Source organism: Xenia sp. Carnegie-2017, unplaced genomic scaffold, assembly GCF_021976095.1.
Source record: "Xenia sp. Carnegie-2017 unplaced genomic scaffold, XeniaSp_v1 HiC_scaffold_24, whole genome shotgun sequence".
NCBI classification, from domain to species: Eukaryota; Metazoa; Cnidaria; class Anthozoa; order Malacalcyonacea; family Xeniidae; genus Xenia; species Xenia sp. Carnegie-2017.
In genome coordinates, this window is record NW_025813487.1 from 13,761,208 (window position 1) to 13,784,678 (window position 23,471).

The 23,471-nt window shown below is 35.2% G+C and overlaps 1 protein-coding gene across 1 annotated transcript; it reads left to right on the plus strand.

The window, feature by feature from the left end:
• The first annotated feature begins 4,374 nt into the window (after positions 1-4,374).
• On the plus strand, positions 4,375-22,858 carry LOC124452204 (synaptonemal complex protein 2-like). The gene is made up of 29 exons (XM_047002787.1): positions 4,375-4,673; positions 4,762-4,844; positions 7,052-7,125; positions 7,252-7,286; positions 7,366-7,511; positions 7,863-7,915; positions 8,606-8,651; positions 8,726-8,818; positions 10,123-10,183; positions 10,385-10,534; positions 11,728-12,795; positions 13,403-13,752; positions 14,047-14,133; positions 14,441-14,623; positions 14,692-14,883; positions 15,102-15,227; positions 15,511-15,802; positions 15,879-15,931; positions 16,626-16,794; positions 18,432-18,964; positions 19,251-19,359; positions 19,670-19,840; positions 20,563-20,585; positions 20,681-20,731; positions 20,863-20,905; positions 21,454-21,582; positions 21,980-22,071; positions 22,579-22,632; positions 22,767-22,858. Exons 2-27 carry the CDS (start codon positions 4,803-4,805, stop codon positions 22,069-22,071), a joined length of 4,371 nt encoding a protein of 1,456 aa, XP_046858743.1. The 5' UTR covers positions 4,375-4,673; positions 4,762-4,802; the 3' UTR covers positions 22,579-22,632; positions 22,767-22,858.
• Positions 22,859-23,471: the final 613 nt, after the last annotated feature.

Below are 23,471 nucleotides of genomic sequence, written 5' to 3' on the forward strand. Positions count from 1 at the left end.
AAAACTGATGTTTGTTTAGAATTCTATGTGCTTTTCTATGCTACGTTGAAACCAAAATGCTTTAGTTTTTGGCACATTTGCAGACATACCAAAACAAACAACAACAACAAAGTGCCTTTTAGTAATGGTTGGCCATGCCCGTTATGGCTTCTTTTACAAAATTGTAATTGTTAAAAGTTGTGTATACTTGTTAAGTCTCATTTGTGAAAGTTTTGTTTGCCAAATTAAGGCAAAAAAGAATTTGTGTTTGTTTTTGGAGCGTCGTAGTTTGTACAAGTTATTTTTTCGCTTCTGTCTATTGGCCGTGTGTTTACAATGCGTGGAAAGACTGGGCTCAACTGGCTTCAAAATATTGACTGACGAAGGGACGTAGCCTTCCATGTATTTAGTATGAGCCAATATTTACTTTTAAAGCAAACATGTTACGACTTGTCTCACAAAATAATTTTATGGATGCACTTGTTAAAATTGAAATGCTATGACAATGAGTAATTGAATATTTACACATGGCAACATATAGACCTAAAATCCATGACTAACCAACAATATTTAATTTTAATTGAGAAAACAGAGACAAGCCAATTTTCAAATCGAAACAGCAAATTCATTATCAACAACCTACAAAGGGCTTAAACTCTAGGTGTGTAGTAGTGTCTTCTTTTTGCACAAAATGCTAGTGATGTAATCCAAAATAACATATTTCTGAAGTATAATAAACAACGTCAACATTCCTAAAGTATACAAACAAGCTACAAACTTCAACATTATTAGGGGATGGGCAACAAAATCAATTCCCAAGGCCACGAGGTGAAATGGATAAAGTGGCTAACATTGGTCAATTTCACTGAGAAATGAAAAGAGCTGCATTATACACAGCAATGACAGTGCCTGGATCATCCCCATTCTGACCAAATACTCACCAGATAGCTAGTTGTTATAAGTACGTAGAGCGTTTAGACAAACGGCAGATATCGCACGATAGTGACTCAATATGAGCCCTTTCCCAAACAAACTATAATGATAACATGTATCAGGATATCATGTTTGGCACAACTATTTCAAAATCAATGGTGAATCTATGGTAAGGGTAGGTCAAAATAAATTTCTGCAGCTCATTCTTGCATACATTTCCATTTCCAAACACTGAACTTTATTTTCAGTATTTTTCACGGTCTCTTCGAAAACTGAAATTCTTATTTTGCGTGGAAAGATTGGTAACGATACTTCAAATTTCCGGGCAAAAGTAATAGTAGTTTATTAAAAAGTTGAATGATGGCGCCAAAATATGGAGGAAAGAGATCGATTCTTGAGTTTATTTTCATTATTAAATGAAAGATGACCCGTAACAGCAGTGCTGCTTCTATTAAAGATGCCAAAAAGAAGTGCAAAGTCTGTTGTATTCAGGACTCCTCTTGAGAAACGAAAGTTGAAATCAGCGAGGAATAATTCTCGCAATGATGCCTCAAATTATGAAGCTACATCATCTAGTTTTACTGGATTCATAACTTCAACACCAAGAAAAGCCAAAGCTCATAATCGATCCTTATCGCATCAAAAAGAGGGAAAGGAATCTCCGTTATTTGAGAAAAGCATTAGATTGACTTCTCACAGGAAAGTTGGTCGACCTCCAGGGAAAAATCAAGCTATGTTAAGGTAGACACAACAATATCACAACAATTATTGCAAGCAATTTAACCATGAGTGGTGTGTTAACAAATTTAGTCATGTAAATTTCAAAATATGAAATTTACGTCATTATTATTTTCATCAATTTCATTTATTCGTTAGTAAATACTGATATATTAGTATAGTTGGAAAAATTAGACCAAACTAAAACTGCCTGATGAATACATGTTTTCACCGTTAATGCTATACTAAATGCTTATCGAACGTTTTATTTTAAAATTTCATGGAAAGAGCTACGAATTAAAATTTTAAAATATCAAAAAGCAACAAGTTACAGTATGTATCATAATGTTGTTGAACTTTATCGGCTCTTACCGAATCTTGGCCGAAGGCAGCACGATATGTTACCAAATATGGGCAATAGGTGAAGCGCGGGAAAATCCAAAATGAATCCCACAGGAGTAAAAACAATGAAGACTTACGTGCGATTTTTAATTTTTTATTGTGAAAAAAAACAAAGTTATTAAGCATGCTTGGCTTTATTTTAGCCAACAATTTCTTCAAGAAATAAAACACATCTCCACAACTGTTTTTTTTTGCCAAGATGATTGTATCACACACTCAGGTAGCGTTGAAAGAAATGCGTAAATTTTATTTTTCGATGGCAATCTTATGAATTGTATGACAGTGCTCGTAAATCATGTATTTTGTTGAAAGATGCTCGTGTTTGCGATACATTTTCCCTTTCGTTGCTTTTATATCTGCTCTTGTTGATCTCAAATGATTGCCGATTGGAGGCTACCGTTATATTTTAATAATTTATAAGCCGTCGTTTTTTTGAAAGTGTATTATGACAAATGTTTTGATAAATATATCACTCTTCTTCTCAACTTATTTTTGATGTTTGCATTATGAATCTCGTTTTTTATTTCAAGTAACTAAATGCTTACAATGAGTGGGCCTCTATCTTTTACATTACGCTCATCTATCTTCTCCATTCATGATATTTTACAACTGTCCAGTCTTCTCACTCGTAAAATGAACAAAGGCTTCCCTTACCAAAAATCTAAACTCTATATTGTCATATTGTTTATTATCTGTGTCCATGCTTGTTGTGTATCTGTTAGCAGGAGAAAACTATGATATTAATCATAATTAGCAATGTTTTTATAGTCTCTATGGCTCTTTTAGATTGTAGTATCTGATACAGAGATTGACAAGAAACAGCAAAAGAGAAATATGCCAAAGTGGACTCTTTATCGCTTTTGAAAACAGTCAAAACATCTTTGGCAACGGTATTTTTATAAAATTTTATATACATCATCAAAACAAAGTAATAACTTCATTGAAATATGATTGGGGAATAAGAATGAATGAAATATAATATCATTAATGGATGTAATCTCACTTGAAAATTTGTTTTCTGACCATAGGCTCTAAACGGTCCAATAAATAATGAAGTTTTTGAAAAATCCATTGAAATGTTATCTCAAGTGTCATCCAATAAGCCTGAAATGCTTCTTGATGGAGAAACCCCCCAAATGATAAGTTACATTACATTTATGTTTGTTTTTGTTGAAGGGGAGGGGAGCATGTTGGGAGGTAGGTGTTCAGAGGGATGTGAAAGGTGAGGTGAAGGGGATGTGTGGAGATGGTTGGTGAAGATGAAAGAGGGGGTGTAATGAGGAGATGTTAGGTGGAAGAGAGATGAGGGAAGGGGAGGATGGTGTCCAAGAGGCTGGAGAGGGACAGGGAGTGGATGTGTGTCAGAGAGGATGAGGGAAGGATTAAAGGAGGGATGGAAGAGTGGAGAGGATGGGAAGATGAGAAGGAGATGAGAGATGGGAGAGGGATGAGTGTGTTGAGATGTGTTGAAAAGAGAGATGTGTGTGATGGGGAGAGAGATGTGTGTTGGAGAGAGGTGTGGGGAGAGAGTGTGTAAGAGAATGGTGGAGTGGGATGTGCATTGAGTGGAAAGAGAGATACTATGTTGATGGGAGGAAAAGAATGTTAGAAATAGGTGGGGAGAAAGGTTAAGTGAAGGTGTGGTGGATTTTAAAGGATATGGAAATAGACATTAAGATGGGATAATAATTCATTAAGGATGGGATAATAATTGGAAGATCAAATGAGCATCATGGAAATTGTCGCAGTAAGAATTAACACTCTAAAACTTTTTACATACTTCTACATCTGTAAAAGGGATTTATCCACAGACAGAGCAAAAAAATTCCCTTGAAGTCCCCTTATAAAGCAATGCAATAGTTATGTTAAGGGCTCTCTAACGGGGTGCATGGGGAGGCTGGCAAAAATTAAAAAAAAATAATCGTTTAATTTTACTTATATATTCATTTATTGAAGAAAAAAAATATGATATTTCATGTCATGATTAAGTGAATGCAACAGCAAGCTTTGTAGTCCTCTCTCTTGCACATGTTCACTTGTGTGAAATGCAGTTCATAAAGGCACATTAAGAAATCAAGCAATTTCTGTGATACACAACCTCAGGGACGGCGCTAGAACGCTAATTGGGGAGGGGTGTGTATATTCATGTATTCAGTTGTGGGCGAGTGTGATTTCTTTTGAAAGTGATTTGGTTTTCTAAAGAAGTCAGTCGGACACAACTGAATATACCAATATACACTCACCCCCCCCACAATTAGCGTTCTACCGCTGACCCTATATAACTCGAATTTATAAGTACAGACGTACGGAAAACGTCACATTTAATAGATGAGAAATTAGATACAGTTTTACTGAGATAGAACTTGTCAGTTATCAAAAGATAAAACCATAGAAAGCCATGAAGTAGTTTCGTGAGTTAGAAGAACAGTAGATTTTGAAAGGCAAAATACAAAGCTCTTCTATGTGTCATATTAACCCTTTGTTGCATGAATTTTTTCGCCGACCGAGTTCCATCGTGTTCGGTGATTGTTGACCTGAAGCAACGCCATGCTGCAAAGGGTCAAGTGACATCGACATTTGTCACTCTTTGGTTCCAATTTATTTATTTATTTCGCAGAACATTGCAGATCTAAGCAAAGAAGGTAAGAATTTTCTATGTGAACGTTGTTCAATTTCTCTATAGGAATGATAGAATCATCGTCATTGTGTTGTATAATTCTTCTCTCGCAGGAAAGCTTGCCATTAAAAGTTTCGTTCTACCTTACCTGGAGATGGTCGCCGACGAACGAAATGCTCTCATTCAAAGATTTGAGGTGCGTACAAACTGGATGAAGTTCAAGTTCACCCTTAAATTGCAGATTTGAAGAAACGATGTTAAATAATCACGACTTTATAAATAATCTTTTCCTTATCGTATTGGTAGTGTTTACAACCATGCAGTAACAAAATATTAACATTGAACTTGTAGAACTTGTATTGGTGTAGTGTTTATAACCATGCAACAACAGAATGTTAACGTAAAACATGTATAACTGGTATTGGTGGTGTTTATAACCATGCAACAACAATTGGTGGTGTTTATAACCATGCAACAACAGAATGTTAACGTAAAACATATATAACTGGTATTGGTGGTGTTTATAACCATGCAACAACAGAATAGTAACGTAAAACATGTATAACTTGTATTGATGGTGTTTATAACCATGCAACAACAATTGGTGGTGTTTATAACCATGCAACAACAGAATGTTAACGTAAAACATATATAACTGGTATTGATGGTGTTTATAACCATGCAACAACAATTGGTGGTGTTTATAACCATGCAACAACAGAATGTTAACGTAAAACATATATAACTGGTATTGGTGGTGTTTATAACCATGCAACAACAGAATAGTAACGTAAAACATGTATAACTTGTATTGATGGTGTTTATAACCATGCAACAACAATTGGTGGTGTTTATAACCATGCAACAACAGAATATTAACGTAAAACATGTATAACTGGTATTGATGGTGTTTATAACCATGCAACAACAGAATATTAACGTAAAACATGTATAACTGGTATTGATAGTGCTTATAACCATGCAACAACAGAATGTTAACGTAAAACATGTATAACTGGTATTGATGGTGTTTATAACCATACAACAACAGAATGTTAACGTAAAACATATATAACTGGTATTGATGGTGTTTATAACCATGCAACGACAATTGGTGGTGTTTATAACCATGCAACAACAAAATGTTAACGTAAAACATGTATAACTGGTATTGATAGTGTTTATAACCATGCAACAACAGAATGTTAACGTAAAACATGTATAACTGGTATTGATGGTGTTTATAACCATACAACAACAGAATGTTAACGTAAAACATATATAACTGGTATTGATGGTGTTTATAACCATGCAACAACAGAATGTTAACGTAAAACATGTATAACTGGTATTGATAGTGTTTATAACCATGCAACAACAGAATGTTAACGTAAAACATGTATAACTGGTATTGATAGTGTTTATAACCATGCAACAACAGAATATTAACGTAAAACATGTATAACTGGTATTGATAGTGTTTATAACCATGCAACAACAGAATGTTAACGTAAAACATGTATAACTGGTATTGATGGTGTTTATAACCATACAACAACAGAATGTTAACGTAAAACATATATAACTGGTATTGATGGTGTTTATAACCATGCAACAACAATTGGTGGTGTTTATAACCATGCAACAACAGAATGTTAACGTAAAACATGTATAACTGGTATTGGTAGTGTTTATAACCATGCAACAACAGAATGTTAACGTAAAACATGTATAACTGGTATTGATGGTGTTTATAACCATGCAACAACAGAATGTTAACGTAAAACATGTATAACTGGTATTGATAGTGTTTATAACCATGCAACAACAGAATAGTAACGTAAAACATGTATAACTTGTATTGATAATGTTTATAACCATGCAACAACAATTGGTGGTGTTTATAACCATGCAACAACAATTGATGGTGTTTATAACCATGCAACAACAGAATATTAACGTAAAACATGTATAACTGGTATTGATGGTGTTTATAACCATGCAACAACAATTGGTGGTGTTTATAACCATGCAACAACAATTGATGGTGTTTATAACCATGCAACAACAGAATAGTAACGTAAAACATGTATAACTTGTATTGATAATGTTTATAACCATGCAACAACAATTGGTGGTGTTTATAACCATGCAACAACAGAATGTTTACGTAAAACATGTATAACTTGTATTGGTAGTGTTTATAACCATGCAACAACAGAATGTTAACGTAAAACATGTATAACTTGTATTGGTGGTGTTTATAACCATGCAACAACAGAATGTTAACGTAAAACATGTATAACTGGTATTGATGGTGTTTATAACCATGCAACAACAGAATGTTAAGGAAAAACATGTACCTTTAAATCGTACTCGTTCATTTTCATGATTCAATTTTAGGCGATAAAATTTCTCAACACTGTAATAGAGTTATTTATCGGTGATTTGGGCCTTGTGGATTCTCTGACAGTTGTGTAAGTATGTTTTTATACGGATAGAAATGTTTTGTCACAAATAGAATTATATTCATTTTTTTTTTGGGGGGGGGGAGGGTAGGTCGGGTAAATTTAGTATTTTCATTCTTTCTATATTCATTGTAGTAAAAACTTCGATGTCCTTTTGACTAATGCTGGAGGTAGGAAAGTTTCCATCGTTTTTTCTTGAATATCATGTCATTTTAACGATGTTGTGAAGTGGAAATTTTCTTGTTTCAGATCTAGAAGTGCAATTGAACATGATCGAGTTAATATGCCGTTTGTTGCCTTCGCCTAAACGAAAATCTCTTGCTCAAACTTGGTTTAATGATCATCTCGATTGTCGTCGTGATTTTCTTTCCATTAGAGATTTCGAGTTTGAATCTGTAAGTTAAATTCGCAATCGGTTAAAGTAATCTTTTCCTATTACTTTATGGCTCGTTAACTATGCGTTTTAGCTGCCACTCTTTCTTAGAACTGTCGAGATTAAGTCAATGATTCCCGGAGCATGAGGTGCATGGCTGTTCTATACTGTAATATATAATTAAACTGCACTCTCGCATACTCTGTCTTATCGTTCAGTTTCCTAGCAGATAGTAAAATTATAATAATGGCCCGCATAACCCACGTCATTTTCAAATTCTCCCCAATTACGTTCCTCTTGAAGACAGCTTAACCAAGATGTTAGTCATACAACAAGAAGTTTGTCAGTTTAAGGTGTCGACTTTTATCTTTAGGATTCGCGAAAGTTTGTGAATAACCTGAATGAAAAACAACTTGACAAGAGAAGGTAAAGTTCTAAATTATGTTTGGAAAATCTAGATTGAGCAAGTTCGACACGTTGGTAGCCTGGTAACGAACTTTCATTATTTTCTATTGTTGTCTTTTAATTGAAGAAAACTAGTATTTAGTGTAGTACAGCCAGCTCACACGTTTGGTCATGCTATGTATAAAGTTCATATCACCAGCATTAGTTATATGTTTGTAAATGTAGATCGTCCAGGTTGGTATAGTCCTGAGAAGGACTGTTTTTGTTGTAGTTGACTGACGTTTCGACAACCTTAGCGGTAGTCATCTTTAGAGTGTTTCTTTTTTGACTCTGAAGATGACTACCGCTAAGGTTGTCGAAACGTCAGTCAACAACAATAAAAACAGTCCTTCTCAGGACTATACTAACCTGGACGATCTACATTTACAAACATGTAACGATAATCCCGGGTTCAAATCATTTACAGCATTAGTTAATGTCACTAGAACTTCATTATTTTTACAGCAAGTGGACACCGAAAGACTGGCATATATAGCACGATTAAACATCCGTGTTGTTTATGCTCAAAGTCATCTGTAAATTCAAAAAATGAATTTCTTTGAAAGGTTTTCAAAAAAAACAAACAACAAAAAACAAACATAAATGCCATGAATAAAATCTGGATGAATATTTGCAGTGTATAGCAGACTCAATTCTTGGTTTATTTTATAGTGTATACTCGCTTCTTTGCAAAGACGTATACTTTGGCCTTCAGAAGGTGAAATACGTTGCCCATTAGGATGTTTCTCTTAAAGTTAAGATTTTTTATCAATCTACTTGTATATTTTTCAGATTGATTGTCCGATAGATAGCGACAGTGGGATGTTTTGGACTGACTTTAATCTGGGAAGCAGGTCGATCACATTCTTTGCAATCGATGAAGAGGTAACTATTGCCTTGAGAGTTGAAGAAACTAATTTTGAAAATATGCGTAATTCAACGGTGAAAATTCTTTTTGTAAACTTTATTCTCGATCCCTGAGTTTTTATAAAGTATAGCTGCTAAGTATAGAGTATAAAGTATAAAGTATAGATAAAGTTTTTAGTATGATAAAGTATAGATAAAGTATGAGTTTTTATAAAGTATAGCTGCTAAGTATAGAGTATAAAGTATAAAGTATAGATAAAGTTTTTAGTATGATAAAGTATAGATAAAGTATGAGTTTTATAAAGTATAGCTGCTAATATGACGATTAAATTGACGTCGTTTCAACACCGTTCTTTATGGCGGGAAAGCTAGTATCCTAAATGTGATTTTTCATATAAAGTAGCGAGTGCAGTTGTGTTAAGTCAACTTTTACTGTATGAACAATGGTTCTGGAAATAGGAATTGAGCTTCTTTCATGAGCATACCGCCAGTGTACGTACAATGGTGTTTTCATTTACTGTGCAACGTAAAACGTTATATTTTTGACTTTATTACATATCCATTTAATTTATTCTAGGCTAAGATATAAATGTGGAGAGCTTTTTTCAAGAGCTTACTGCCAGTGTAAAATTAAGATGATGTTTAAAAGTTTTAATTTACAGTGAAACGTCATGTATGAATTTCATATCATCAGTATTAGCTATTATTTTTACAGCGAGTGGACACCGAAATACTGGCATATAGCACGATTAAACATGCGTGTTTTTTATGCTTATAGTCATCTGTGAATTAAAATGATGTTTTAAGATGATGAAATTAAGATGATGTTTTAAATTTTTAAATTACAGTGAAACGCCATAAAATGATATATTTATGTCTTCATTAGCTGTACATATGCATGTTATAAATTTTTGGTTAAGATACACATGCGTGCATAAACTCATAAATGATACCAAACTTTATTTACCTGCGATAACCCTTCTAGCAGGAGCTGATTTCAACGGGGAAGGGTAATAAAATAAATTGACAAGAAAATCAATATGTTTACATATGCATGTGATACGTTAGTCTAGCACTATAATCTTCTATGCAACTATTGGTAAAGTAGTTAAAAAAATGAAGTGAGTTGATACCTCTCTTCAATTTTCTGTTTAAGGCATGGCAGTGTTTTGCTTTTTTTTTAATTTCAGTTGGAACAGATCGAATTCCATAGTGTAGCACCGTTATGCATGAAAGTGTTTTTTCATGCTATTATTTTCATGTCTTCAAACTTCTTTTTTTTCGAACGATTCGTTTTTTTATTTTTTATGTTTCCATTTCAGCATGAAGAGTGGGAAACCGTCTCGTTAAAAGAAGAAATGATTTTGCAAACACGTCTATTAGGTAATGAAGTTTGCCGTCCTTCAGGTTGTCTGAAGCCAAAAATGATATTAGGACATGATAGTAGAATTTGTGTTGTAGCTATAAAAAACTTTTTACGGCAAGGAAAATGAGATATTTTGAATATCTGTTATAATAACGATCACCACGACTGAAAGTTTGCTTTCATATAAGAATTCAAACATGTATGTGTTTTTTCTTTAGAAAAGAAAGAAAGTCAGGAGTTCGTTCTTGTCGTGCAATTGAATCAAACTGTCGACACGCTTTTATCTTTTGTCAACGATACAAGCGAAAAATATGTCAAGTTCTTATACAATCAAGAAAATATCCTTTTAAAGAATGCAAACATCTCAAGTAACCCTCCAATTTATCATACATTTACTCGAACATCCTCTCTAGCCCTCTAATTCATCATTCATTTTCTCAGACATTCCTAGTTACCTTCCAATTAATCATTCATTCACTCAAACATCCCTTTTTACCCTCCAATTTGTCATTCATTCATTCAAACATACAAAGTACTCCACCAATTCATCATTCATTCGCTCAAACATCCCTTGTTACCCACCAATTCATCATTCATTCGCTCAAACATTCCTTGTTACCCACCAATTCATCATTCATTCGCTCAAACATCCTTGTTACCAATTCATCATTCATTTTCTCAAACATCCCTTGTTACCCACCAATTCATCATTCATTCTCTCAAACATTCCTTGTTACCCACCAATTCATCATTCATTCGCTCAAACATCCCTTGTTACCCACCAATTCATCATTCATTCGCTCAAACATCCCTTGTTACCTACCAACTCATCATTCATTCCGCTCAAACATCCTTTTTACCTACCAATTCATCATTCATTCACTCAAACATCCCTTGTTACCTACCAATTCATCATTCATTCGCTCAAACATCCCTTGTTACCCACCAATTCATCATTCATTCGCTTAAACATCCCTTGTTACCTACTAATTCATCATTCATTCGCTCAAACATCCCTTGTTACCTACCAATTCATCATTCATTCGCTCAAACATCCCTTGTTACCTACCAATCATCATTCATTCACTCAAACATCCTTATTTACCTACCAATTCATCATTCATTCGCTCAAACATCCCTTGTTACCTACATCATTCATTCACTCAAACATCCCTAGTTACCCACTAATTCATCATTCATTCACTCAAACATCCCTAGTTACCTACCAATTCATCATTCATTCGCTCAAACATCCCTTGTTACCTACCAATTCATCATTCATTCGCTCAAACATCCCTTGTTACCCACCAATTCATCATTCATTCGCTTAAACATCCCTTGTTACCTACCAATTCATCATTCATTCGCTCAAACATCCCTTGTTACCCACTAATTCATCATTCATTCACTCAAACATCCCTAGTTACCTACCAATGAATAAAATAATACAGGAATTGACGTGGAATAGCTCATTACTAATTATGTTCGTGTCATGTGAAGACCATAATGTTGATCAGTTGCTAGTAAAGTTAACGTAAACATACTCTTTAACACAATGTACATAATCCATTAAACGCGGTCAGTCAGTTATTTCCAAAAGACTTTCCATCAAATACAGCCGTGGATAGTCCTGATGTAATTGCTTCGACACCCAGAGCATCCGTGACATCGAATGCCGTTTATGTTCCAAGTCGATCAAAAGGACTTTCGGAAACCGTATCTATATCAACGCCGAGGGAACAGAAGAATATCAAAAGTGAGGCAAACGATGATTCGTCAAAACCGAAATCGAGTCAACGAATGGAAGAGGAGAAAGTTGGTGCAAACGAAAAAGGCGTGAAGAAGTCTAACGATGCAAGCAGGAAGGATGCTCAAACTGTTGCTAAAGGGTCGAAATCGAAGGATGGTGGTTCAGGTAGTAAAGAGATTCACACATCGAAAGATTTTTCCTTTGGGAATGATATACCAAAATCAAGATTAAAGGATAGCTCAGATGGCAAGGATGAACCTAAGTCAAAAGATTCTTCAAAGATTAACGACGGTTTTGGATTAAGATCAAGGGGTAGCTCAGGTGGCGAAGATGAACCCAAATCAAAAGGTTCTTCAAAGATGAATTATAATCCTAAATCAAGATCAAAGGATAGCTCAGGTGGGGAAGATAAATCCAAATCAAAAGGTTCTTCAAAGATTAAAGATAATCTTAAATCAAGATCAAAGGATAGCTCAGGTGGCGAAGATAAACCCAAATCAAAATGTTCTTCAAAGATTAAAGATAATCTTAAATCAAGATCAAAGGATAGCTCAGGTGGCGAAGATAAACCCAAATCAAAATGTTCTTCAAAGATTAATGATAATCCTAAATCAAGATCAAAGGATAGCTCAGGTGGTGAAGATAAACCCAAAACAAAAAGTTCTTCAAAGATTGATGATAATCCTAAATCAAGATCAAAGGATAGCTTAGGTGGAAAAGATGAACCTAAATCAAAAGATTCCTCAAAGATAAATGATAATCCTAAATCAAGATCAAAGGACAGTTCAGGTGGCAAAGTTGAACCCAAATCAAAAGATTCCTCAAAGATAAATGATAATCCTGAATCAAACAACTCAATTTTTAAAGATAATAATGAAGGTAAGCGATATAAGAAACAATGTTTACGTTAATGTGGCAATCAATACAAATAAATTCTTCAACAAATTTTTGCCATCAAATACATGTGTTGAGATTGTTAGTCACTGAAATTGAATTGTACGTATGAGATGATATAAATAGTCGATTACTATCAGCTGTATGATGTAAATGAAATCATTGAAATGAATGCAAAAGTGACTGTACAATTATGTAATATTGAAGTCATTGTACAAATATTTGTTACTTAGGGGATTGTACATTTATGTAACATTATACAGTAAATGGTTTAAACCCGGGAGTATCGTTACATGTCTGTAGATGTAGATCGTCCAGGTTAGTAGAGTCCTGAGAAGGACTGTTGTTGTTGATGTTGACTGACGTTTCGACAACCTTAGCGGTAGTCATCTTCACTCTGTTCTTGACTCTGAAGATGATTGCTGCTAAGGTTGTCAAAACGTCAATCGACATCGACATCGACAGTCTTACTGAGGACTTTACTAACTTTACATCTACAAACATGTAACACTATACAATTACACAAACTTCAAACCCTAAAATGCTCGATGCAGGTGCCAAGTTTACAACGCAAACTTTCTATATTTTATAGGAAGCAAAGACGAAAAGAGGAAGGAGATTTTAAAATGCAGTGATAAAGTAACTGAAAAAACGTCCAATGAAGTGCGTGACACTATTCAGAAAGATAATTCAGCTGTTGATTCATCAAAGAATACAGATAACTTTTCAGTTAACACGAGTCAAGATGAACCTCGATTGATCGAAGAGACTCAAACATTGAGTCAAGATGAAGATCCTTTGAGTGTGTTGGCAAAACGAGGTCGTGTTTCTTCATCGGTGTCAAAAAATGACGTTGGGAAAATGGCCGTGGATGAAAATCAGAAAAAACAGAGCAGCTCTGAACCTTATTTAAGGAGTGGCAAAAATAAGAGAAAAACTAAAGTAAGTAGATGAATGGTCATGTGAGTTTCCTACTTGTGTAAGCTGTTATATATTGACAATTTCAAATTGCTTTTCCGATGATGTTGCTTTTAGTTGATCATTGACGAAAACCTTAAACAGACAATATTTTACAGCCAATGAAATTGCACTAAGTCTTAAAACCAAACAGTATTTATCTTGAAAAAAAAGCCGTTGTAACTTGCACTGCCGTTTCAATCAACCGCATGAAGAAGGGTTTGGCTCATGAAAAAAACAACAAAACATATGTGAAATGCGTCTTAAATTTTTGTACAGGAAACGAAACTAAACGATGGAGATGAAAGTGATGTGGTAAAAAGGAAAAGATCTCGCTCAGCGAAAGAGAGAATTCCATCGGTAAAGGTAAGAGAGAAGCCTTTTCATTCAGAAAACGCATTATTTTAAGGTTTGGTCTCATAAAATCTACTCAGTTGAAAAGCCGTGTGCTTGGTACTGTTGATAACGTTCACGTTTTTGATCTGTAAAGTTTGGATAAGATCGCTTCACAACGAAAACCTTAACTGATTGTCGCTCTATATAGCCGTAAAAAACTCATAGTGTTGAACTACCTTCAGTTGCTATTGAACAAGAGATGGAGGGGTTGTTTGTGAAATGCTTGCTTTTTACATATTCAGTAATCGTGTTTTTTGCCCTCTCTTTTACAACTAAGACGCGAGAGATTCGCACTCGAGCTTCTGCAAGGAAACAAGGAACTGTTGGTAACTCTACTTCCGAGTCAGATGCCGTTGCACTAAGCAGGAAATCTACAGTAAAGTCAGGACGTATAAAAACTAAAAAATCAACTGATGTGTATGTAGAAGATGATATAGATAAAAAGAACAAGCTTGGCAGTGTAAGCATATCATAATTGACGATACCTTTAAAGAAAAACAAAATTCAACGCAAACTACTCACTTTCAGGGTTACAGAACTGAAGATTGGATGAAGGGTTACTCCGATGCGGATAGAATTTCGGCGAAACGGAAAGCAATAGAAGCCAACGCAAATGCTTCAGAAACTCGTTTGAAGCTTATCGAAAAGGTTTACAGAATTGACGTTGCATCTGATTCGAAGCGAAAGCAAAGGTTGTTAGGTCCTCATTCTCCACAAGCGGTAAGATACATTCTGCTATTCTACGTCTTAAAGTGAATAGTTTGGACCCAGGTGTATTGTTACATGTTTGTAGATGTAGATCGGAGGGATGAATTCAGGATGATTTGATAGGGGAGGGGTGGGTGCTCTAGTTTTCGTAAGACGTCATTTGGTCAGTCTAGTTTGGATTAGATTTGGGGGCTACTTTATCTACAAAAATCACCTTTATTTATTTATAGGTCAGTTCTCCGTTACCCCGAAGACCTGCCTTGAAATCGTATTTGTCGAATCAACGGCGAAAAGTGACAACGAAGGGTATTCGACGTGGCAAACAGGATACGTCACTTTCATATATGAAATATGACGTAAGTTGCATGACGTGACGTCAATAAAATCATTACTAATGACGTAACCTCACATAATAATTGTCTAGTCAACATTTTCAGGCTTTAGTTCGTGAAATGTGACTCATGTTTACTACGAACGACATTTTGCGGATTGTCAACTAGTACCCGCGTTGTGCTGGAAAATAATCCTTGAAATAGTAAACAAGTGTTTTGTTTAGTTATCGTGTCCAAGTATATCACAAACTAGACAGGTATGAAAAGATCTTGTAGCTAATTAATTGCTTTTGTTCTTGTTGTTTAGGACGGTCCGACGTTCTCGGACGTTGCGCTCGAAATTCAGAAACGAAACGATAAAGAAAATACTAGAAGGCATCACTCAGAAGGCGAAAAAGATAACAGACGAACACGATCATCAAATGTTCATATTAAAGAACTGTTCGGACGTGTTAATGAAGAAAAGGGAAATGCTCCTGATGAAAGTGGAAGAAAGGAAAATTTTCCTGATGAAAGTGGAAGAAAGAAAAATGTTCCTGATGAAAATGGAAGAAAGGAAGGTGTTGATGAAGGACGTCGAAAAAATGAGAACGAAGAAGGTTGTGTTTGATTTCTTAGCATGGAGTCGTTGCTCTACTTGTGCATAACAACAAGATTTATTTTGTTTGTTTATAGATGATGAACAAGAGCAGTGTGAAAGATTGCAGGATGAACTGGAAAATGTTCAAGTAAGGCTAGCCGTATTTTGAAGATTTAATGACTTAATGATGATATTGCATGTTGGTTGGACAGAGCTAAATGTGTTGGGAAACTCCTGCCCAAGTTAGTTAAATCAGTTGACTGTAGAAAGGTCAAATGAGCGATTTTATAAAATTGAAAATAAGTACTTTTCACCATGAACATACCCATTTAAGATTGTTTGATGTTGTTTTTTTTGGAATTACATGCTACATTACGCTGACAATCGAAGGAAATTCTTAAAAATTTGAAGTAAAGCATGATTAAACACGAAATTAATAATACTTTGACGACTTAAAAAAAAAACAATTCAACCACTTCTCTCTGTTTTTTCTTTATGGATGTCGGTGGATTTACCAAAATAATACGGTTGTTTTATGATGTTAATTGTAGAAATATTTTGTACATTTTATTATGAGTGTAAAGAAATTGCTTTTCTTTGCTTATCTACTGTACTTCTGTACTTAACTACTGTACTTCTGTACTTAACTACTGTACTTCTGTACTTAACTACTGTACTTCTGTACTTAACTACTGTACTTCTGTACTTAACTACTGTACTTCTGTACTTAACTACTGTACTTCTGTACTTAACTACTGTACTTCTGTACTTAACTACTGTATATGGATGGAAAATAACGAGTTTTATTGACCACCCTCAGTTTTTCGTTGCCTTTATCCTAGGAAGAATCCTTTGACTTCGAAGCTTTGTCGAATGTCGTTAAGAAAAATCAACTTTTTAAAGAAAAAGAAAATGAAAACAAGAATATATCTGAGGATGAACAGGATGGAAGTGAAGTCTCTGAAAGACATCGTGAACAAGACAAAGATAAACGAATCAAAAAAGGTAAAGGTACGCTACAATAATCCAAGTATGTTGATGACTTGAAGCATTGTATTTTTGTGGTTATTGACAAGAGTACTCACACAGTGACACACAAATACATATATTCATTCGTCTTATCACTACTTCTTATGAAAATATTATCATCTAATCCCTGTAGGAAGTAATTTTATTTTTGTATTATAGCACATACCCACAGCATGAGGTTATAATATACGAATGAACTTGTGCGGTGACTCTCTCCAAGTAGGCATCTTATTTGGGCAATGTTTGCAATAAATAAATAAACCAGGCACACCAATCTGCACCTGACCACGTTGACTGTCCCCAAGTAGGCATCTTATTTGGGCAATGTTTGCAATAAATAAATCAACCAGGCACACCAATCTACACCTGACCACGTTGACTGTCCCCGAGTAGGCATCTTATTTGGGCAATGTTTGCAATAAATAAATCAACCAGGCACACCAATGTACACCTGAGCACGTTGACTGTCCCCAAGTAGGCATCTTATCTGGGTAATGTTTGCAATAAATAAATCAACCAGGCACACCAATGTACACTTGACCACGTTGACTGTCCCCGAGTAGGCATCTTATCTGGGTAATGTTTGCAATAAATAAATCAACCAGGCACACCAATGTACACCTGAGCACGTTGACTGTCCCCAAGTAGGCATCATATTTGGGTAATGTTTGCAATAAATAAATCAACCAAGCACACCAATCTACACCTGAGCACGTTGACTGTCCCCAAGTAGGCATCATATTTGGGTAATGTTTGCAATAAATAAATCAACCAGGCACACCAATGTACACCTGAGCACGTTGACTGTCCCCGAGTAGGCATCATATTTGGGTAATGTTTGCAATAAATAAATCAACCAAGCACACCAATGTACACCTGAGCACGTTGACTGTCCCCAAGTAGGCATCATATTTGGGTAATGTTTGCAATAAATAAGTCAACCAGGCACACCAATGTACACCTGAGCACGTTGACTATCCCCAAGTAGGCATCATATTTGGGTAATGTTTGCAATAAATAAATCAACCAAGCACACCAATGTACACCTGAGCACGTTGACTGTCCCCAAGTAGGCATCATATTTGGGTAATGTTTGCAATAAATAAATCAACCAAGCACAATGTACACCTGAGCACGTTGACCCCAAGTAGGCATCATATTTGGGTAATGTTTGCAATAACTAAATCAACCAAGCACACCAATGTACATCTGAGCACGTTGACTGTCCCCGAGTAGGCATCATATTTGGGTAATGTTTGCAATAAATAAGTCAACCAAGCACACCAATGTACACCTGAGCACGTTGACTGTCCCCGAGTAGGCATCTTATCTGGGTAATGTTTGCAATAAATAAATCAACCAGGCACACCAATGTACACCTGAGCACGTTGACTGTCCCCGAATAGGCATCATATTTGGGTAATGTTTGCAATAAATAAATCAACCAAGCACACCAATGTACACCTGAGCACGTTGACTATCCCCGAGTAGGCATCATATTTGGGTAATGTTTGCAATAAATAAATTAACCAGGAAAATCACTTTACATCTCCAAAAATTGAAGCGAATTTAGTGATATTGTTATTATAGATAACGTAATATATTTTTGTGTTGTACAGACGTTCACAGGAAGATGAATGAGGACAGTGTTGACTTGAAAAAATGCCAAAAGCGTCTTTTACGCAATCGTTCTAACGAGGAAATAGGACGAACTCCCTCTCGAGATGAAGACACTTTAGGAAAAAATCGTGATGATGAAGAACTGGATTTATCACAAGGTATCGATTTTGTATTTCGTAACGACGAAGATGGCGATGAAGAAGAAAAAAGGTCTGCAGCAAAAAGGACGAACAGAAAGGATGACACACCTCCTGTGGGAGATATTTCATTAAGAAAAAGAAGTTATTTCCCGAAGGTGGCAGGTGCTGTGTCAACCGTGAAGAATACGAAGATTTCTGATGGCACCCCAACGTCAAGAATGAATTCAAAACAAAATACTTCAGCACAAATTAGATCTTCTCATGAAAATGACGCGGACGATAACAGGCTGCATGGAATGCCGTCGAAATTTCGAAATGTTGACTTGCACGAAGAAGAAAGTTATTGTTCCGACTCCAACTCCATTGTAGATGCTTTTAGGGAGAATTTCAAGGTAAGTCGAAATACAGATATCTCGAGTATAATACGGCATCTCGCGAATGGCACGATGCTTTAATAAGTCTTGGTTTAAAGTATAACTACTGCGCTCATAACTCTAGCATCTGATGTTGATGATACTTAGATATACTTCATTATCATTTATAAGAAAATGTAGATGCAATCAAAGTTCGATACATGATATTTTGCGGAGGATTTGACAAGACTCTGTTATATATACTCTATTATCATTTACGAGAAAATGTAGATGCAATCAAAGTTCGATACACGATATTTTGCAGAGGATTTGTCAAGATGATTGTATAGAGGTGTCGCTGAACAAGCTCAGCAAAGATAGCTTTTCATTTGTGAAAACTCCACATGGCAATTTGTCTCGATCTACTGATTCAGGTATTATGTTGAAATATGTATAGATAACGACAACAGTCCTTATACAATTATATAAATATGTATAGATAACGACAACAGTCCTTATACAATTATATAAATATGTATAGATAACGACAACAGTCCTTATGTAATTATATAAATATGTATAGATAACGACAACAGTCCTTATGTAATTATATAAATATGTATAGATAACGACAACAGTCCTTATGTAATTATATAAATATGTATAGATAACGACAACAGTCCTTATGTAATTATATATAAAGTGCACTTCGATGCCGTCTGATGTTTGGAAATGGATCTTTAGGATTTTTTGGTACAGTTGATGGTTCGTCAAGTAAGAAAAGTAGTTCAAGACAAGGGAAAACTCCAGTTTTACCGGCAAAGTATCGTAGGCACGATGAAACTCGTACCAGCAAAGAAATGTCTTCTCGTTTCGCACATCTAATGCTTGACACGGAGCACAAATCATTTCAAGGTGCGTCGCTCATTTCTTAGTTAAAACTCAACAATTCTTTAAAATGAGAGCGACAAAAAGATTTTAGGAATTTGTATGTGTGTGCGTGAAATATGCGTGAACATGTCTATATATGTGTGGATATGTGGGAACATGCGTGAACATGTTTATGTATATGAGGATATCTGTGAACATGTGCATGGATGTGAGGATATGTATTAATGTATCAATGTTTGCTTTGTGTGAGACCATGATCCTTATACTTTCATCTGCTTCCTCAATACGGTATTTCATTTCACCCATCTATCCTCAACCTTCACCCATCTATCCTCATCCTTCACCCATCTATCCTCATCCTTCACGCATCTATCCTCATCCTTCACCCATCTATCCTCATCCTTCACCCATCTATCCTCATCCTTCACCCATCTATCCCCTTTTATGGAGCTCTCCAATAACAGCAGAGCATATTTTTCCTTGGGTTTGAGGTGGGGTTTATTGACCGTCAAAATTGCGGAAGTCCGTAGCAAAGGCGAATCCAGGGACGAATTTCAAAAACTTTAAATGATGGCAATATTATTGTTGGCGCTATAGCCTCCCCCCACCTCCCGACTCCACAGTTCCTGCTCTCCACTTCTCCCTATTACTTCCTTCCGGGTACACGTTGTCTAAACTATATGCTATTTTGTATTGTTCTCGATTTCTTAACTAATTCAGTTACATTTTATTCAATACGTTTCTAGACGAACAAACTTCCAAGATTCAGGTATCCTATACGCATTACAAAATTCCATAAAGACAGTTTATTTACTATGTTTGTCGCTTCCACAAGTGATACAGCCTTGAAAATTTTATTTGTAGAACGATGAAAAGAAGTCGTATGGAGAAAAGCAAAAAGCGCAATGTGAACAGGTAAGGTTGTCAAAGTTGCCAAAACCCTCTTAAACATTTTCGCGATGTTTTTAAAATATTCAATGCGTCTTTCAGTTTTCGCCGTTCTTGCATGAAAATAACGGGGAGAATCAAATATTTTCATTTTTTAGAAAGGCAGAAAGAGAAAACAACTCAATAGTAATGACGATATGGGTAAGCTCTTTATGTTTATGTCAACTTGAGATGAATTTAGTAAAGGGTGGGCGAGTGGAGGATTGTGCACCCCTCTCAACATTGGTTAGAGAGGGTGCAGAAGGGTTGCCAATTTACTTGTTGAATATTTGTGTAAAGGGAATGCTTTTTTAAAAACGGAAGTATCGTTATTAACCAATCTGAGCGCAATTTAGTCAATCAATGAGAATTTGCAAATCGATCATGAATATGTGTTAGAGGAAAAATGAAAACATTAATTTGTTTTGAACCGATTTGTTTCGCATAGTTGTTGTTTTATAAAAGAAATAAAAGATGTTTGAACTGGCTTATGCAAACCTCGGAGACGTTTGTGAGAACTCTCGACCTTCGGTCTCATGCTTGCACTACTATGATGCTCTCCCAAATGTCTCCTCTGTTTTCATAAGCCTGTGCAAACACAGTAAACATCGTTTATTTCTTAAATACGTTGTACCTATACTAGAGTCGACTATGCAACTCCCCCCCCCCCTCACACACACACACACACACAAACTCTCTTTTCTGGTTAGGTTCGTCCGGTGAAACTCCTAGATCTAAAGATTTATTTGAAAATGCTGGCGATCATGAGTCATCGAGTATACTTCCAAGAAAATTATTTCATTCTGAAAAACATCGCGAAGTAAAGAAAAGACGAAGAGGTGAAATAGAAAATTTTGCATTCCTGCTTATCATCAGGGGAATCTTGAATGAGTGTCAAATTTTAAATCTAATTTACATGATTATTATCAATATCCTTCCTCTCACCAACATTAGTATCAATACCCTTCCTCTATATCCATCATTTCTATCAATAGTCTTTCTTTCCCACCATTATTGTCAATATCCTTCCTCTCACTCACATTATCAATACCCTTCCTCTATATCCATCATTTCTATCAATAGTCTTTCTTTCCCACCATTATTATCAATACCCTTCCTTTCACCAACATTATTATCAATACCCTTCCCTATATCCATCACTTCATCAACACTCTCTCTCCCAACATTATCTATATTTTTTTTCCTTATTGTTATTAATGGTATAAACTTGTCTAGTTTTGAACGAACGCCAAAATGATGGCAAATGTTTATACGATCATGATGATGATGATGATGATGATAATGATGATGATGATCATCTTGGGTGAGTTTTATGATATCTTTATACTCACTGATTATGCATTAATTATTCAACTTTTAGGAGTGAATGATTGGTTAGTGAATAGGGAGTATGATTGGTTAATGAATAAGAGAGATTGGTTGATGAATAGGAGAGCATGATTGGTTAGTGAATGGGAGAGTATGATTGCTGAATAGGAAAGTATGATTGGTTAATGAATAGGAGTGCAAGATTGGTTAATGAATAGGAGATCAAGATTGGTTAATGAATAATAGGAGATCAAGATTGGTTAATGAATAGGAGAGAATGATTGGTTAATGGTTAGAGGAGTATGATTGGTCAATGTAGTAACTTACATGACAGTCACAATGTATAATGTCTGTACAACGCTTCTTCCAATTTTGTAGTACAAGAATGCTTTCGTACTTTTAATTGTATGATAAAAAGTTCACCACTACCAAGGGCGAACTGTCTGTTTGTTGCATGAAATATTCCCTATGAAGCAACTCAATTTCAATTGCCGTGTCGTTTACAGGAAATGCAGACGTCATTTGCGAGTTTAGGAATGGAAGTGCAAAAGGCGGTTAAGGTACGTCTTATGCATGAAACATTCTCGATATATATGTTTTTCAATATTGTATTTTAACTTTCCATCGTTATTCTGATAATTGTGCGACGCTTTATGTATGATTGTGTAACTAAAATGTTTTATAATCTTAAAAGCAACGTCAAAACTACGTCACTCAGATGACGAACGTGGCTATGAAACATATCACTGACAGAAGTCACGAACTGTGGCCAAACAAGCTTCAAAAACAGTTGTAGTTTATAATGAGAATTAAACTTTACTTCACATAAAACTAGCATTCTCATAAAAGAAACATTGGCTACTACCACTCTTGTACATTAGACAATCAAATATTTCAAAGGTAGGTGGAAGCCTCAAAAATAAGTCAAACAAATTCTGAAATTGATTTGAAAGATGCTTTTATTCCAGCAAAAAATTATTTCGTTTTCAGCGCCGCCCTCGTGAAAACGTTGACCAATGAATTCAACAAATGCGTAGATGACCATAAACAGATTACATCTCGAACAGAAGCAATTGTAAACAAGATGAATGATGGTATGTTTATGTAAACAAAATAATGAATTGCATGTTTATGTAAACAAAATGATGGTATATTTATGTAAACAAAATGATGGTATGTTTATGTAAACAAAATGATGGTATGTTTATTTAAACAAAATGATGGTATATTTATGTAAACAAAATGATGGTATGTTTATGTAAACAAGATGATGGCATGTTTATGTAAACAAGATGATGGTATGTTTATGTAAACAAAATGATGGTATGTTTATGTAAACAAAATGATGGTATGTTCATGACTCCTATACATACAGTTGTCTTTGATTTTCGCTGAAGAA